The sequence below is a fragment of the Erythrolamprus reginae genome, chromosome 4 (assembly GCF_031021105.1).
Source record: "Erythrolamprus reginae isolate rEryReg1 chromosome 4, rEryReg1.hap1, whole genome shotgun sequence".
NCBI classification, from domain to species: Eukaryota; Metazoa; Chordata; class Lepidosauria; order Squamata; family Dipsadidae; genus Erythrolamprus; species Erythrolamprus reginae.
The window spans coordinates 73498408-73514391 of NC_091953.1; the positions used below are offsets into that span (position 1 = coordinate 73498408).

The following is a 15984-nucleotide window of genomic DNA, read 5'->3' on the forward strand; positions in this document are numbered from 1 at the left end:
CATTGTAATATCCTAGAACATTTATGACCATTCTTGTATTGTTGCGAATTTGTCTTTTTGGAAGAAAGCTGTTTTAGTCCAAATACATAATTTGGTTTAATATTGTTTTTAATCTTTCTGCTATTATTGTTATGAATATTTTATAGTCAGAATCCAGCAAAGAGATTGGTCTGTAATTTTTAATTAAGCTATTGTCTGTGTTATCCTGAGGTATCAAAGTTATATACTCTATCCTCCATGATTTTGGCATTTTGGCTTTTTCTAGTACCTTATGCCATATTTTTGGAGTATGACGCACCTTTCTCTTCCCTAAAAGAGGCTGATAATTTGAGTGCGTCTTATACTCTGAATGTAGCATTTTTTCCCCAGCCCTAACTAGCTGCTATTGATCTTATCCGGTCTTATCTTGCAGGATCTTTCATTGTTTCTCTTTGCGAAGAATGTTTTCCAAGCCCTAAGTCTTTGCAGGTTTTTTTTCACTGCTCTAACTTGCTCTGAGTAAGTTTGTTTCCAGCCCTAATCAGGTGCTAATGATGTTCCCAGCTCTTACCGGCTTGCAAGCTCTTTCATTGTTTATCTCTGTGAAGATTGCTTTCCAAACCCTGTCTTTGTAGGGGTTTTTTCATTGTTTACTTGTTCCGAATGTTTCTTTCCTAGCTTTAACCAGGTACAGTGGTACCTCATGATACGAACTTAATTGGTTCCAGGAGGAGGTTCGTAAGGTGAAAAGTTCGTAAGACGAAACAATGTTTCCCATAAGAATCAATGTAAAAGCAAATAATGCGTGCAAATCCTTCAGGAAAATCCCAAACTTTAGAAGGGAGGCGAACAGAGGGCAGGGAGGAGCAGCTAAAGGGGGCGGGAGGAAGAAGCAAGGCTAGGCTAAAGGGTGAGTGGGAAGGAAGAAAGGCAAGGGGGGCGCCCCTCCCTTTTCTTTCTTCAAAAGACACTCTTTCAGTGCCTGTGGCTGTTCTCTGCAAAGTCTTTCCCCCTCCAAGCTGCCCCTCCCTTTTCTTTCTTCAAAAGACACTCTTTCAGTGCCTGCAAGCACGCTGTTCTCCTACTTTTGTTAATGCAGTCTTTCCCCCCCCAAGCCACCCCTCCCTTTTCTTTCTTCAAAAGACACTCAGTGCCTGCAAGCACGCTGTTCTCCTACTTTTGTTAATGCAAAGTCTTTCCCCCTCCAAGCCGCCCCTCCCTTTTCTTTCTTCAAAAGACACTCTTTCAGTGCCTGCAAGCACGCTGTTCTACTTTTGTTAATGCAAAGTCTTTCTCCCTCCAAGCCGCCCCTCCCTTTTCTTTCTTCAAAAAAGGGGGGGGAAAGAAACCCCTTCATCCCAGCAGCAGCGGCTTGGGTTCGTAAGGTGAAAATAGTTCGGAAGAAGAGGCAAAAAAATCTTAAACACCGGGTTCATATCTTGAAAAGTTCATTAGAAGAGGCATTTGTAAGATGAGGTACCACTGTATTAACAATGTTCCCAGCTCTTACTGGCTTGCAAGCTCTTTCATTGTTTCTCTCTTTGAATAATGTTTTCCAAACCCTACATCTTTGCAGGTTTTTTTCCATTGCTCTAATTTGTTCCGAGTAAGTTTCTTTCCAGCCCTAATCAGGTGCTAATGATGTTCCAAGCTCTTACTGGCTTGCAAGCTCTTTCATTGTTACTCTCACCGAATAAAGTTTTTTTAAAGCCCTAACCAGGGATAAAATAATGTAATGGCTAAGAATGCTTTCCAGATGAATACCTGATAAGGAGATGCTTTTCCCTATTTTCCTCCCCCAAAACTAGGGTGCATATTATTACTACTACTACTATTATTATTATTATTATTATTATTATTATTATTATTATTAAGATTTGTATGCCGCCCTTCTCCAAAAAGTTGGGGCGGCTTACAGAATAAATATAGAAACAAAGTGTACAAATCAAATCTAATACATTAAATACATCTAATACATTAATACATTAAAAGACTAGAGCTAAAAATTCTATATATTTTTCAATCAGACAATCCAATCACACCATGCTTATACTCTGAAAAATACAGTAATTCTAACAATTTGTCTTCTATAATGTCTTGAAATTTACTGACCCCTTGCATCCTGGACACAAACTGTTTCAATTCCTACCCTCAAATCCTCGCTACAGAGCACTGCACACCAAGACAACTAGACACAAGAACAGTTTTTTCCCAAACGCCATCACTCTACTAAACAAATAATTCCCCCAACACTGTGAGTCTTTTTACTAAATCTGCACTTCTATTTCTACTAGTTTTTTTTCCTCATCACTCCTATCATCCTTTTCCTCCCACTTAGGACTGTATGACTGTAACTTGTTGCTTGTATCCTAAGATTTTTATTAATATTGATTGTTTCTTCATTGCTTACTTGACCCCTATGACAATCATTAAGTGTTGTACCACATGATTCTTGACAAATGTATCTTTTTTCTTTATTTACGCTGAGAGCATATGCACCAAGACAAATTCCTTGTGTGTCCAATCACACTTGGCCAATAAAATTCTATTATATTCTATTTATGACGGAAGTCTTTCTGGCCCAGGCATTTTGTTATTTTTTTGTTTTTTAATGGTCTTTAATTTCCTATGTGTAATTGAGCAATACAGTTTGATTTTCAATGGCAATTGGAACCTTGTTTAAGCCAAGTTTATGACCTTTTAAGCTTTCTCTGCATGAGTAGGAGTTCACTTTTTTGAATAATAAAAATTGTATGTCACAAAAGGGGCATCAGGATTTTAGAGATGCATAGGTAGGGCATACCCACCCACACAAAAAAAATGGTTGGGAATCACTGCTTTAGATCCTTCAGTTGATTAATTTTAGGGAGATGTTGTATTGCCTTCAAGTCTGTATGATCTCCTGGTAATTACTCAGCAAGTCCTTACAATTTCTCTTATAAAATTTTTCAGAAATGATTTGCTATTGCCTCCCTTTTTGGGCTGAGAGAAAATGAGTGGCCAAAAGTCACTTAGCTGACTTTAATGCCTAAACTGGAACTAAAATTCACAGGCTCCCAATTTCTAGCCTGGTTTCTTAACCACTACATACAAAAGTAGCTTTTTCAAAATAAATATATGCCTTTCAGATCAAAGAAACTTAATAGATGTTAGAAATGTCTGTTTAGAAGAGGTATCCATTAAGTACAATATAATATATTCCCACTAAGTATGAACAGTGCCTTGCTCTGACTAAACTCTGCTATTTTTGTTCAGAGCATAGTTGTCATGGTTCTGAGATGAACTGCAGGAAATTCAGGACTCTGAAGCTTGGCTCCCTTTATTTTGGCTCCCTTTACTCAATAAAGAATCCCTTTATTGAGTACATCATATTGGCACTTAGAAAGTGGAAGCTAGCTCTAAATTATTCCTGCACATAGGGATTGTTAAAATAATAGGATTTCCCCACCCTCTAGGTCTCACAAATCACATGGGCCAATCAGTCCAGTTGTAGGTTCACATGCTGGCTGGTACATGTTATGACTAACCAGCTGAGGCACCATATTCCTAAATCCCCCCTCCCCCCTTGAAAGGCAACCAAGGAAAAAAGCAGAAATAGGCATAGTTTCAGTTGAAATCATTTTGCAGGTTGACAGTAGTAATATTTTTTATGAACACTGATTCTCCGTACTGAAGGAGCGGGTCCAGCAGTCACATGGGTTGCTCATGTCCAATCCGGTGGAACTGAGCCTATTGTTAAAAAAGCTTGCTGGATCCGCCCCTTCCCCAGAATTCGCTCAGTTCTCGCATCCAGCGGAATATATGTGAATAGCTCGTTCATCACTAACACCTTCCCTTCGTTCTATCCTTCCAAACAGTAAGAAATCCTTTCTATTGAATTTCGAGACTTGCTAATTAACGCCAGCCATCGGCGGTTCGGCTTTTCTCTCAGGGGAGAAGTAGCGGTTTAGCCTCCCGCGGCTCCTCTCGCCGCTGGCTATTCCTGCTGCCGTTTTGGGTTATTTACAATCCTTCGGCCTGGAGGTCATTAGGCAAGTCTATTTATTATCTTTTAAGGGCTTTACCTCCCGCGGTGTGAGACGCTTCCCTCTCAGTCTCCTGGACTTAGCCGGCCGTTTCTTTTAAAACTTTTACGGAACGGTTTCGTTTTTGGCGCGAAGGCCTTCGCGCCCTGTAATTTAGTACCTCGTGTTGGCCTCCTGCCGGCCGTTGGTGCTTCAGTCCACCGCCTGGATCCTTGGAGTGGGCTTTGAGACGCTCAGGCTTAATTCTCCACCGGCCAGGCCTCCAACCAGGGTGCCTTGGTTACTTTAATTGAAGTTTAGGGAGGCTGGCCACGCTGTATTTGGGAACACGAACTCTGGGTTTGCCCAGATTGCTCTCAAGTCGCAGCAGCTCCGAGGCCTAGGAGCAGGATCCCACTCCTCTTGGGAAAGCTTGGAATTCTTCTCCCCCCTATAAATCAGATTTCTTTTGGCTCAAGCCTTGTCTTCTGTAAATTGTCAGACTATGGCTTCCTTTCCCAAGAGAGGCACCACTCAGGGTCCCAGAGAGGCCAGGCCTACAGGTGATGAGATAACCAGTATCCCCCAGGCCTCGGCCCCCTCTTCTGCCATAGCCCGCCCCTTGACCAGAACCACCAAGGCTGAGAAGAGAAGGGACCAAGCCCTACAAAAAATTCATGATAAATCTGCTAAACGCTTGAAAGTGCAGGCCCAAGTGCTCAGCAGTCTTGACCCCCCAGAGGCTCCTATCCTGCCTCTCTCTGGTGTCACTGTGTTATCTCTGGATGAGCCAAACCTAGACAGACCCCAACCTAATCTATGGGGCTTAGGTCCAGAGGAACCAGATATCGTTGAAGAATCTTCCCAGCCAGGAACCTCTCAGGCCATCAGAGATTCTTCTGTCACTCCTGCTGATATTTCTAGCCTCCCTCCAGAGTTCCAATCTATTTTCTCTGTGTTGTCCAAGGCCATTGATGCCAAGCTCTCTGCCATCAATGTGCCCTCTTTATCTCTTCCTCCTCCTCGTCCCCTCCGTCCCTTGAATTCTCCTTCAGCAGTCAGAGCTCCTATTCAGGAAGAATCAGATTCTTCTCAGGATGATTATGATCAGGATATGGAAGAGGATGAGGATCCATGTCAAGGCCTCTCGGACGATGAGGAATCCCAAATCAAGGTTCCTTCTCCAGTTACTATTTTTCCCTCTCAATTGTTCAAATCTCTCCTTCTCAAGGCTAGAGTTTCCACAGGGCTAGCGGCACAAGAGAAGCAGGCCACTACATCCACTGACCCTCCGGAGGAGAACTTACCCTACTTCACAGAGGAACAGGAGGATAACGAGGTAATCCCTATGCCAAAATTGTTTAAAGATGCTTTGCTTAAGCAGTGGGAGTTTCCAGCATCAGGGCTTAACCCCACCACCAAAGACAAAAGATTGTATAAATTATCCCCCTCTTATGAGGATCTCTTATCCTGCCCTAAGCCTGATGAACCGGTAAAAACCCTACACTCTGCGGCTGCAGTTCCAGGCGAAGCAGAAGAGGTTCTCCGCCCAGAGGACAAGAGGATTGAACAGATGCTCAAGAGAGGGTTCACCGCAGATTCCTGGGCTATTAAAAGCTCCGCATCTGCTTCCTTTTTTTCTAGAGCCATGCTCCTATGGCTTCGTCAACTTCAACAACATATTCCTCCCGATGACTTAAGAGGTCAACAGGACTTCAACAAGGTATTTGCGGCCGCCCAATACGTGGCTGATGCCACACTGCAATCCACCAGATTCGCAGCCAAGTCCATTGCGGCCTCCACAACGGCCAGAAGACTCCTCTGGCTTCGCCCATGGCAGGCAGGAGTACGTCAGAAGTGGCAGTTAGCTTTAGGTCCATTAAAACGCGACCTCCTATTTGGAGATCTCCTAGACCCACTCCTAACTGAAACCACGGACAAGAAAAAAGTATTGGGCCCGACTACCAAAAAGACCACTAAAACGCAGTCCTTTCGTCGACCGGGGCGCCAACAAGATCAGGCGCCCACTTACCAGAGGAATCCAGGTCAGTACTCCCCTCGTTTTCGTTCCCAAGGTAGGAACCCCAGGGGTAAGGGATACCGCTACCAGAGAGGAGCGTCCTCTAACAGGGCTTCTAAAAAGCCCAGATGGTAATCTCCCTTCGGTCCCCATAGGGGGGCGCCTGGCCTACTTCTCCTCTAGCTGGCGCCAATCTTCCAAGGACCCCTGGGTCATTGATACAGTTCAAAAGGTCTCCTTTTAGAGTTTATTTCCCCCCCCCAAACGTTTTATTTCCTGCCCTTCTCCCAGTACTCCCTCTGCTCATACCCGGATGGAGGAAGCCATCTCCCATTTATTATCCATTAGAGCCATCCAGCCGGTCCCCTCCGGTCAGAGAGGCCGGGGTTTTTACTCCATCCTCTTTATGGTCCCTAAGACCTCCGGAGGTTGGAGAGCTATCTTGGACCTCAAAAGGCTGAATTTATTCATCAAATATAGAAAGTTCAAGATGCATTCCCTGTCATCTATCTTAGCAGCTATTCATCCGGGGGACTTCATGGCTTCCTTAGACCTCACTGAGGCCTACCTCCATATCCCCATTGCCAAATGCCACAGAAAATTCTTACGTTTCTCCTTCCAGGGCAGACATTTCCAGTATAGGGCTATGCCATTTGGTCTCTCCTCGGCCCCTAGAGTCTTCACAAAGCTTTTGGGGTCCTTGGCGGCCTATATCCGGGCCAAGCCCATCCACATTTTATGTTATTTAGATGACATTTTAGTTCATGGAAATTCTCTAGAGGAAGTAAAGGTAAACCTTTCTGTCACCATGTCAGTTTTACAGACCCATGGCTTTTCTATTAACTTTGATAAAAGCCACCTTCAGCCTTCTACTTCCATATTGCATCTGGGATCTATCATTAATTCAGAATCATCCCAAGTTTTCCTCTCCCCTGAGAGGAAACATAATATAGGGGAGTTGATTTCTCGCATTTTACCCCTGCAATCAGTCTCCATAGTCACCTTGTCCTCCCTTTTGGGTAAAATGGTGTCGTGCATAGGCATCATTCCCTGGGCTCGTCTCCATGCCAGGGAACTACAGTGGCTCCTATTACCCTTTCAGAGATCGGGGCTCAGCAACTCAAGTCGTCGCATTGCCATTCCATCGATGGTTCGCAGATCTCTCAGGTGGTGGATGTCTCCGGCCATGGACAAAGGATCCCCTTTCAGGTCCCCGGACCAATTCGTCATCACCACAGATGCCAGTCTATCAGGATGGGGCGCCCATGCCCAGGGGATGATAGCCCAGGGCACGTGGTCACCGGAGGAAGCTTCCAGGCCAATCAATTGGCTAGAGTTAAGAGCCGTATCCCTGGCTCTAAAACAGTTCAAGCCTCGCATCCCCAACCGGCACGTTCTCATTCTCACCGACAACATAGCCACAAAAAGCCACATCTGCAGACAGGGGGGCACGAGATCCAAGGCTCTCATGAGGGAGGCCCTCAAGTTAGGCCTTTGGGCAGAAAAACACCTTCAGTCGCTCCTAGCCGATCACATCTCGGGGAGCCTCAACGTCCAGGCGGATTGGCTCTCTCGAGCAACGATAGACCCAGGAGAGTGGAATCTACATCAAGACCTGTTCCATCAAATCAGCCTCAGATTTGGCCTACCAGTGCTGGATCTCTTTGCGACCGAAGCGAATGCCCAACTCCCTCGATTCTTCTCCAGGTTTCCATCCCCGGGAGCAGAAGCAACCAATGCCCTCAGGAGCCCCTGGCCCCCAGGACTCCTGTATGCATTCCCTCCAATTCTAATTCTTCCGGACGTGATTCACAAGGTCCTCATCGAGAGGGCCCGAGTAATCCTAATCGCCCCTCATTGGCCCCGCCGGCCCTGGTTCGCGGATCTCCAACAGCTGTCCGTCCAGGACCCCTGGCGACTCCCCGTTTCGGGGGATATGCTACGGCAGGGGGCCTCATTCCATCCAGACCCGGAGTGGTTCCACCTCACCGCCTGGCTGTTATCAGGAGAGACTTAGAACTGCGTGGACACGACCCCGACACAGTGGAGGTCATCTTAAAGGCCAGAAGAGGTTCGACCAATCGAATCTACGACCATACATGGTCCAAGTTTCACCAGTGGTGTCTACAGGAAGGTCTTTCTCCCCTGTGCATTCCCATACACAGGATCATTTCCTTCCTTATGCAAGGTTTCCATCAAGGCCTTTCCACCAGTACTCTCTGTCGTCATCTGGCGGCCATTTCCTCTGTCCTAGCAGGGCCCCACAGACAGCCTCTCCGTTCCTTCCCAGAAGTTCAGGAATTCCTCAAGGGTATAGCCAACCTCAGACCTTCTAAGGTCCACAGATATCCATCCTGGGATTTGCCACGGGTTCTCCATTCCCTCACGCAGGCACCCTACGAACCCCTAAAATCTGCGTCCCTCAGGTACCTATCCTTTAAGGTAGCATTCCTGGTGGCAATTACCTCTGCCCGACGCATTTCGGAGTTGGCTGCCCTTTCAATCAGGCAGGACCTCTGCCAATTCCATCAGGACAAGGTAGTCTTACGACTGGACCCCACCTTCTTACCTAAGGTCAGTTCCATGTTCCACAGAACCCAGGATATTGTCTTACCTTCTTTCTGCCTCCAACGGGACCATCCCTTGGCAATTAGATGGCACACCCTGGACCTCATTAGAGCGCTGAGGATCTATATCCAACGCACAGGACCCTTTCGGAGGTCGGAAGCACTTTTTGTAGCCTATCACCCCAGAGTCATGGGTGCCAAAGTGTCTTCAACAGTGATAGGCCGTTGGATCAGAGGGACTATCTCTAAGGCCTACGAGTCGGCCTCCCTCTCAGTTCCAAAGAACATCACAGCGCATTCCACCAGGAGCGCAGCCACTTTGGCCGCTTGGGCGACTCAAGCCCCGTTGGAGGAGGTCTGCAAAGCAGCCACTTGGGCCTCGCCAAATTCCTTCATCAGGCACTACAAGATTGACTCTTACGCCTCAGCGGACGCTGCCTTCGGCAGAAGGGTACTCCAATCCGTTATCTCTCACGATAGCAATCTAATCCCACCCTAGGGACCAATCTATTGGGTATGTCCCATGTGACTGCTGGACCCGCTCCTTCAGTACGGAGAATAGGCGTTGATTGCTTACCTGAACGCCTCTTCTCGTACGGTGAGCGGGTACAGCAGTCACTTCCCGCCCTTGTATGTGTCTTCTATACCTTCTATAACCTTTCTTTCCTCTAACAATGAGAGTTGAACACTAAAGAGCTTCACATCTGAGCCTAGTCTACGGATTCGCGAATTCTGGGGAAGGGGCGGATCCAGCAAGCTTTTTTAACACTAGGCTCAGTTCCACCGGATTGGACATGAGCAACCCATGTGACTGCTGTACCCGCTCACCGTACGAGAAGAGGCGTTCAGGTAAGCAATCAACGCCTATTTTGTTTTATATAAAGTGATAGGTAATTTGGTTTACTAAGTGTAAAACTGTAAAACTATATTTTAGGAGTTCTTTTATGTTCACTGACAAAATATGCTTGGTGATAAAATATTTTGTCCTTCTTTTACTTGTGTCACAGCTGATTTGAACAATGTTCGATTCTCAGCCTATAGAACTGCCATGAAGCTCCGAAGACTACAGAAAGCTCTCTGTTGTGAGTATTCTGAATACCTTCAAGAATGTTTCTTAATTGCATTTTTAAAAAGGAGGGAAAATATCTTCCATATAACTTTATTTTGTTGTTGTTTGGGACACAAACTGAACTATTTTTTCCCCAGATTCAACCTGAAAATGTAAGATTATAAATTTTCATTTCTCATTGTGGGTTTATTTTTCTAAACTCAATGGTAAAAATCTCAGTTCTACCCAAATATATTGGGTAGAACTGAGTTAATTATATTATACCATATATACTCAAGTATAAGCCGACCCGAGTATAAGCCGAGGCACCAGTTTTGCCACAAAAAACTGGGAAAACTTATTGACCCGAGTATAAGCCGAGGTTAGAAAATGCAGTGGCTACTGGTAACTTATAAAAATGGAAACCAATAAAATTACATTAATTGAAACATCAGAAGATCACATGTTTTAGAATATTTATTTTAAAGAAAACCAGTAAACTAGCTCTGTAAATTTAAAACAGGATTCCTTCTCATCATCTCATCATTAATTGGATTTACATTATTGTTCTGTTTTTATATATGCTGTGAGCCACCCTGAGTCCTTGGAGAGGGGAGGCATACAGATCCAGTTAATTAATTAATTAATTAAATAAATAAATAAATAAATAAATAAATCTGTATATCCAAACAGTGCTTCAGCATTAGCTGCTGTGAGGTTATCAGCATAGAAAACCAGATAGGTAGGTAGGTAGGTAGATGATAGATAAATAGATAGATAGACAGACAGGCAGGCAGGCAGACAGACAGACAGACAGACAGACAGACTAGTGAGACAAGCAAAACTTGCAAAACACAGACAGCTCTTGTGGTTTTGTATCCTAAATATGCAGGTCCTATTAAGAATCAAACTCATTTTTAAAATATGTAAAATGCTTCCCCTCATACTTGTTAATTGAAACTTGCTCTCAAACCCACTTTATAAAAGGCAACTTTTAAAGATCCACAAACACACTTTAGGAATTCCTGTCTAGCTCTTGCCTTATTAGTTCCTATCCAAGCAAGGACAGCAACTACCACAAAATGCCATTTTTTAAACAGTTTAAATCCTTTCAAAGGAGGGGGAGGAGAATCTGACAGCAGGGGGCCTTTTTAATCCAACTAAGGGCAATGCAGAGAGAGCAAGGAACAGTTACTGTAAACCTGTTGACAAATACACACAGGGAGTAAAAAAAAAAGCCTCCGGGTTTCAGCAAGAGGTAGCTGGCTTTTTTCATGGTGGGGGGGAGAGGGGGTATACACACACACACACACACACACACGTCCTCACCGGCTTTCCATTGCTTTTTTCCCCTCTCGGTTGGAGCACATGGCTGGCTCCTTTGCTTGAGCCAGGGAGAGAAAGCACCAGCTCCACCCCTCCCACAGCTCTTACGGCGTGCGAGAGGGGACAAAAGCTGGTGCCTCCTCGCCTCGCTCTGGCTCAAGCAATGGCGCCCTCTTGTGGTGACTTTGTCAATGACCCGAGTATAAGCCGAGGTTGTGTTTTTCAGCCCATTTTTTGGGCTGAAAAACTCGGCTTATACTCGAGTATATACGGTAATTATATTATAGTATATTATAGTATATATTATTATTATATTATGTATTATAATTATATACTATAATTATAATTACAAATTAATTACCCACCCCTCCCTTCCTTCCTTGTTCCCTCCATTTCTCCTTCCTTCCTTCTCCAGATGGAGACAAGCTTCTGTTTCTTATCTTCTCTGCCTTTTATTTCTGCTTTTCGGCAGTTCTTTACTTATCTTTAAAAATATTCCTTTCAGGTGCCTCTCTTCAACTGATGACAAGTATGAAATGAATGATTGTTATGGGTGGTTTGGGTGGGATTCTGGTTCAGATGAAATATATGAAAATGGTATGAATGATTTAATTAACCTACCTGACATTGGAGAGGTGAGAGGGGAGGGGGCACTGATGTCTGGGGTGGCGGAGGGTTGGAATATTCCGGTCTTGCTGGGAAGAGGCAGATATGGCGGGGGCCACAGAGCTAGCTGTTCCAGGGGAACAAGGGATCGCTGCTTAATAACGATCCCTTGTTCCGGCTCTGTGAACCCAACCCTGGGTACTGGTGATGAGTGTAATTCTGGCCCTGGGCTCAGGCTGCTGCTACTCAATGCCAGGTCGGTGGTAAATAAAGCTCTCCTCATCTGGGATTTAATCCTGGATGAGGAGGCCGACCTGGCTTGGATAACTGAAACCTGGCTGGGCCCGGAGGGAGGAGTTCCTCTCTCTGAAATTTGCCCAGCCGTGTTTCAGATATGGCATCAGCCTCAACCCCAGGGAAGTGCGGGATGAGTGGCTATTATAGTCAGGGAGAGCCTTGGCCTACGTAGACTCATTGCCCCAGAGATTGCGGGTTGCGAATCCCTCCTTGTGAAGTTGGACTTAGGGGTTCAGGTGGGCCTGTTTCTCACGTACCTGCCTCCCAGCTGCGTGTCACTGACCCTGCCTGTGCTACTCGAGGAGGTAGCCGGGTTGGCGGTGGGGTTCCCCAGAATTATTGTCTTGGGGGACTTTAACCTGCCGTCACTCGGTGAAACCTCTGGACTGGCACAGGAGTTCATGCCACCATGACAGCCATGGACCTGACTCAAGTAGTACAGGGTCTGACTCACGAGGGAGGGCACGCACCCGACATGGTATTCCACTCTGAGCAATGGTCTGAGACTAAGGGACTTAGAAGTGTTGCCTTTGTCATGGTCGGACCATGGTCGGACCATTTTCTACTGCGGCTTGACTTCCTGGCTCCAATCCTTCCTGGCAGGGAGCTGGAACCAATTAGGTTGTTCCGCTCCAGACCCCTGATGGATCCAGAAGGTTTTCAGAAGGCGTTTGGGGTTATTCCAGATACACTCATCCACAGCTCGGCAGAGTCTCTGGCTGAGGCCTGGTACAAGGCTGCAGCGGAGGCTCTTGACCGAATTGCACCGTTGCGACCTCTCCGTGGCGCTAGACCCCGTAGAACTCCATGGAGTTGAAACGTCAGAAGAGACATCTAGAGAAGCGATGGAGGAAGAGTAAGTCCGAATCCGATCGAACACTTGTAAGAGCTCACATTAAGACTTACAAAGTGGCGCTCAAGGCGGCAAGATGCGCGTATCATGCCGCCTTGATTGCATCAGCGGAATCCCGCCCGGCTGCTCTGTTTAGGGTGACCCGCTCCCTTCTTAACCAGGGGGGAATTGGGGAGCACTTGCAGAGTAGTGCCAAGGACTTTAACACGTTTTTCGCTGATAAAATCGGATCCGAGCGGACCTCGACTCCAATTGGGAAAAAGAGTTGACTGACAACGAGTCAGTCGAGGTGACTGGGACCCGTACTTGTCTATCTGTCTGGGAAGAGTTTGATCTGGTGACACCTGTTGAAGTGGACAAGGCCATTGGAGCTGTGAGTTCCGCCACCTGTTTTCTGGATCCGTGTCCCTCCTGGCTGGTTTCAGCCAGCAGGGAGGTGACATGGAGCTGGGTCCAGGAGATTGTCAAAACTTCTCTGGGGAGGGGGCCCTTTCCAGATCCCTACAAGGAGGCACTTGTGTGCCCCCTCCTCAAGAAGCCTTCCCTGGACCCAGCCATTCTTAACAACTATCGCCCAGTCACCAACCTTCCCTTCATGGGGAAGGTTGTTGAGAAGGTGGTGGCGCTCCAACTCCAGCGGTCCTTGGAAGAAGCCGATTATCTAGGTCCTCAGCAGTCAGGATTCAGGCCCGGCTACAGCACGGAAACTGCTTTGGTTGCTCTGATGGATGATCTATGGCGGGGTTTATCCTCCGTCCTGGTGCTCTTTGACCTCTCAGCGGCTTTCGATACCATCGACCATGGTATCCTTCTGCGCCGGCTGGAGGGGTTGGGAGTGGGAGGTACTGTTCTTCAGTGTTTCTCCTCCTACCTCTCCGGTCGGTCACAGTCAGTGTTAGTGGGGGGTCAGAGGTCGACCTCTAGGTTGCTCCCTTGTGGGGTATCTCAGGGGTCGGTCCTCTCCCCCCTACTATTTAATATCTACATGAAACCGCTGGGTGAGATCATCCAAGGGCATGGGGTGAGGTATCATCAATATGCAGATGATACCCAGCTTTACATCTCCACCCCTTGTCCAGTCAGTGAAGCAGTGGAACTGATGTGCCGGTGTCTGGAGGCTGTTGGGGTTTGGATGGGTGTCAACAGACTCAAACTCAACCCTGATAAGACGGAGTGGCTGTGGGTTTTGCCTCCCAAGGACAATTCCATCTGTCCATCCATTACCCTGGGGGGGTATTATTAACCTCCTCAGAGAGGGTCCGCAACTTGGGCATCCTCCTCAATCCACAGTTCACATTAGAGAAACATCTTTCAGCTGTGGCGAGGGGGGCGTTTGCCTGGTGCACCAGTTGCAGCCCTATCTGGATCGGGAGTCACTGCTCACAGTCACATGCCCTCATCCCCTCGAGGCTCGACTACTGTAATGCTCTCTACATGGGGCTACCTTTGAAAAATGTTCGGAAACTTCAGATCGTGCAGAATGCAGCTGCAAGAGCAATTATGGGCTTCCCTAAATATGCCCATGTTACACCACACTCCACAGTCTGCATTTGTTGCTGATCAGTTTCCGGTCACAATTCAAAGTGTTGGTTATGACCTATAAAGCCCTTCATGGCACCGGACCAGATTATCTCCAGGACCGCCTTCTGCCGCACAAATCCCAGCGACCAGTTTGGTCCCACAGAGTTGGCCTTCTCCTGGTCCCATCAACTAAACAACGTTATTTAGCGGGACCCAGGGGAAGAGCCTTCTCTGTGGCGGCCCCGGCCCTCTGGAACCAACTCCCCCCAGAGATTAGAATAGCCCCCACCCTCCTTGCCTTTCGTAAGATCCTTAAAACCCACCTCTGCCATCAGGCATAGGGGAACTGAGATATTCTTTCCCCCTAGGCTGCTACAATTTATGCATGGTATGTTTGTATGTATGATTGGTTTTATAATAAGGATTTTTAGTTGTTTTAGTATTGGATTGTCGCATGTTGTTTTTACCACTGTTGTTAACCGCCCCGAGTCTATGGAGAGGGGCGGCATACAAATCTAATAAGTAAGTAAGTAAGTAAGTAAGTAAGTAAGTAAGTAAGTAAGTAAGTAAGTAAGTAAGTAAATAAGACCTACATTGTCAGTTAAGAAAACATAGTGGAGGCTTTGCCTGAAAGTAGCTGTGGATTCCTTTTCTTCCTCCTCCTCCCTTCCCCCCCCCCTGAGAGGTGGGATGGGGGGTTGCTTTAAATTTCTTGGAAAGGCCAATGAAACCAATGAACAATTAAAAAATGAGCATTTATTGGACTTTTGCAAAAGGGCATGGAAAGAGAAGTTCTCCTTCCTTCCTCCCTCCCTCCATTTCTCCTTCCTCCCTCCCTCCATTTCTCCTTCCTTCCTTCCAACCTCCGTGGGCTGGTCACAGACAGCGGGCGGGCCGCATCCGGCCCTCGGTCCGCACTTTGCCCAGGTCTGGTGTATATATGTATGTATGCGGACATAAAAATGGAAACACCTTGAAAAATCATCAAAATATCTTTTAATATGGTGTTGGTCCACCTTTTGCGGCAAATACAGCCTCAATTCTCCGAGGTATTGATTCATACAAATTGTGAATTGTTTCCAAAGGAATTTTAGCCCATTCTTCAGTTAAAGCACCCTCCAGTTCTTTTAGAGACGATGGTGGTGGAAACCGACTTCTTACTTGAATCTCTAAAATCGACAATAAATAGTCAATAATGTTGAGGTTTGGTGATTGTAGTGGCCAGATGAGATGCTGAACTTCATTAGAATGTTCCTTAACAATTCCTGCTCTATGAATTGGTGCATTATCATCTTGAAAGATGGCATCCACCTCTGGAAACAGTTCTTGAACCATAGGATGAATTTGGTTGGCCAAAATTGCTAAATAGTGATGGCTGTTAATTCTTCCATGAAAGGAAATCATTGGCCCAGTGGATTTCCAAGAAATAGCACCCCAGATCATCACTGAACCCCCACCATGTTTGACGGTTGGGAGAAGGCAGTCTGGATGAAATGATTCTTTTAGCTGTCTCCAAATGTAAACATGGCTGGACGTCGGAAAAATGGTAAACGATGATTCGTCAGAGAAAATCACATTTTGCCACTGCTTTTAGGGACCATTTATGGTGGTTTCTACACCACTCTAAATGCTTTGAAACATTTGTCTTTGAGAGCAGAGGTTTTCTAATTGCAGCTCTTCCGTGGAATCCAGATTTGTGAAGCTCCCTTCGAACAGTTTTTGTGGAAACTGGGTTCTGTACGTGTCTATTGAGCCCCGCAGTG

General features: G+C 46.3%; 1 protein-coding gene across 1 annotated transcript in view; it reads left to right on the top strand.

Moving 5' to 3' along the window:
• Positions 1-15984, top strand: part of LOC139167142 (dystrophin-like) — a 1540372-nt gene that overhangs the window by 1284851 nt on the left and 239537 nt on the right. Inside the window, exon 61 of the mRNA XM_070751563.1 lies at positions 9578-9652. Coding sequence (XP_070607664.1) covers positions 9578-9652 — 75 coding nt within the window. The remainder of the gene's footprint in view (positions 1-9577; positions 9653-15984) is intronic.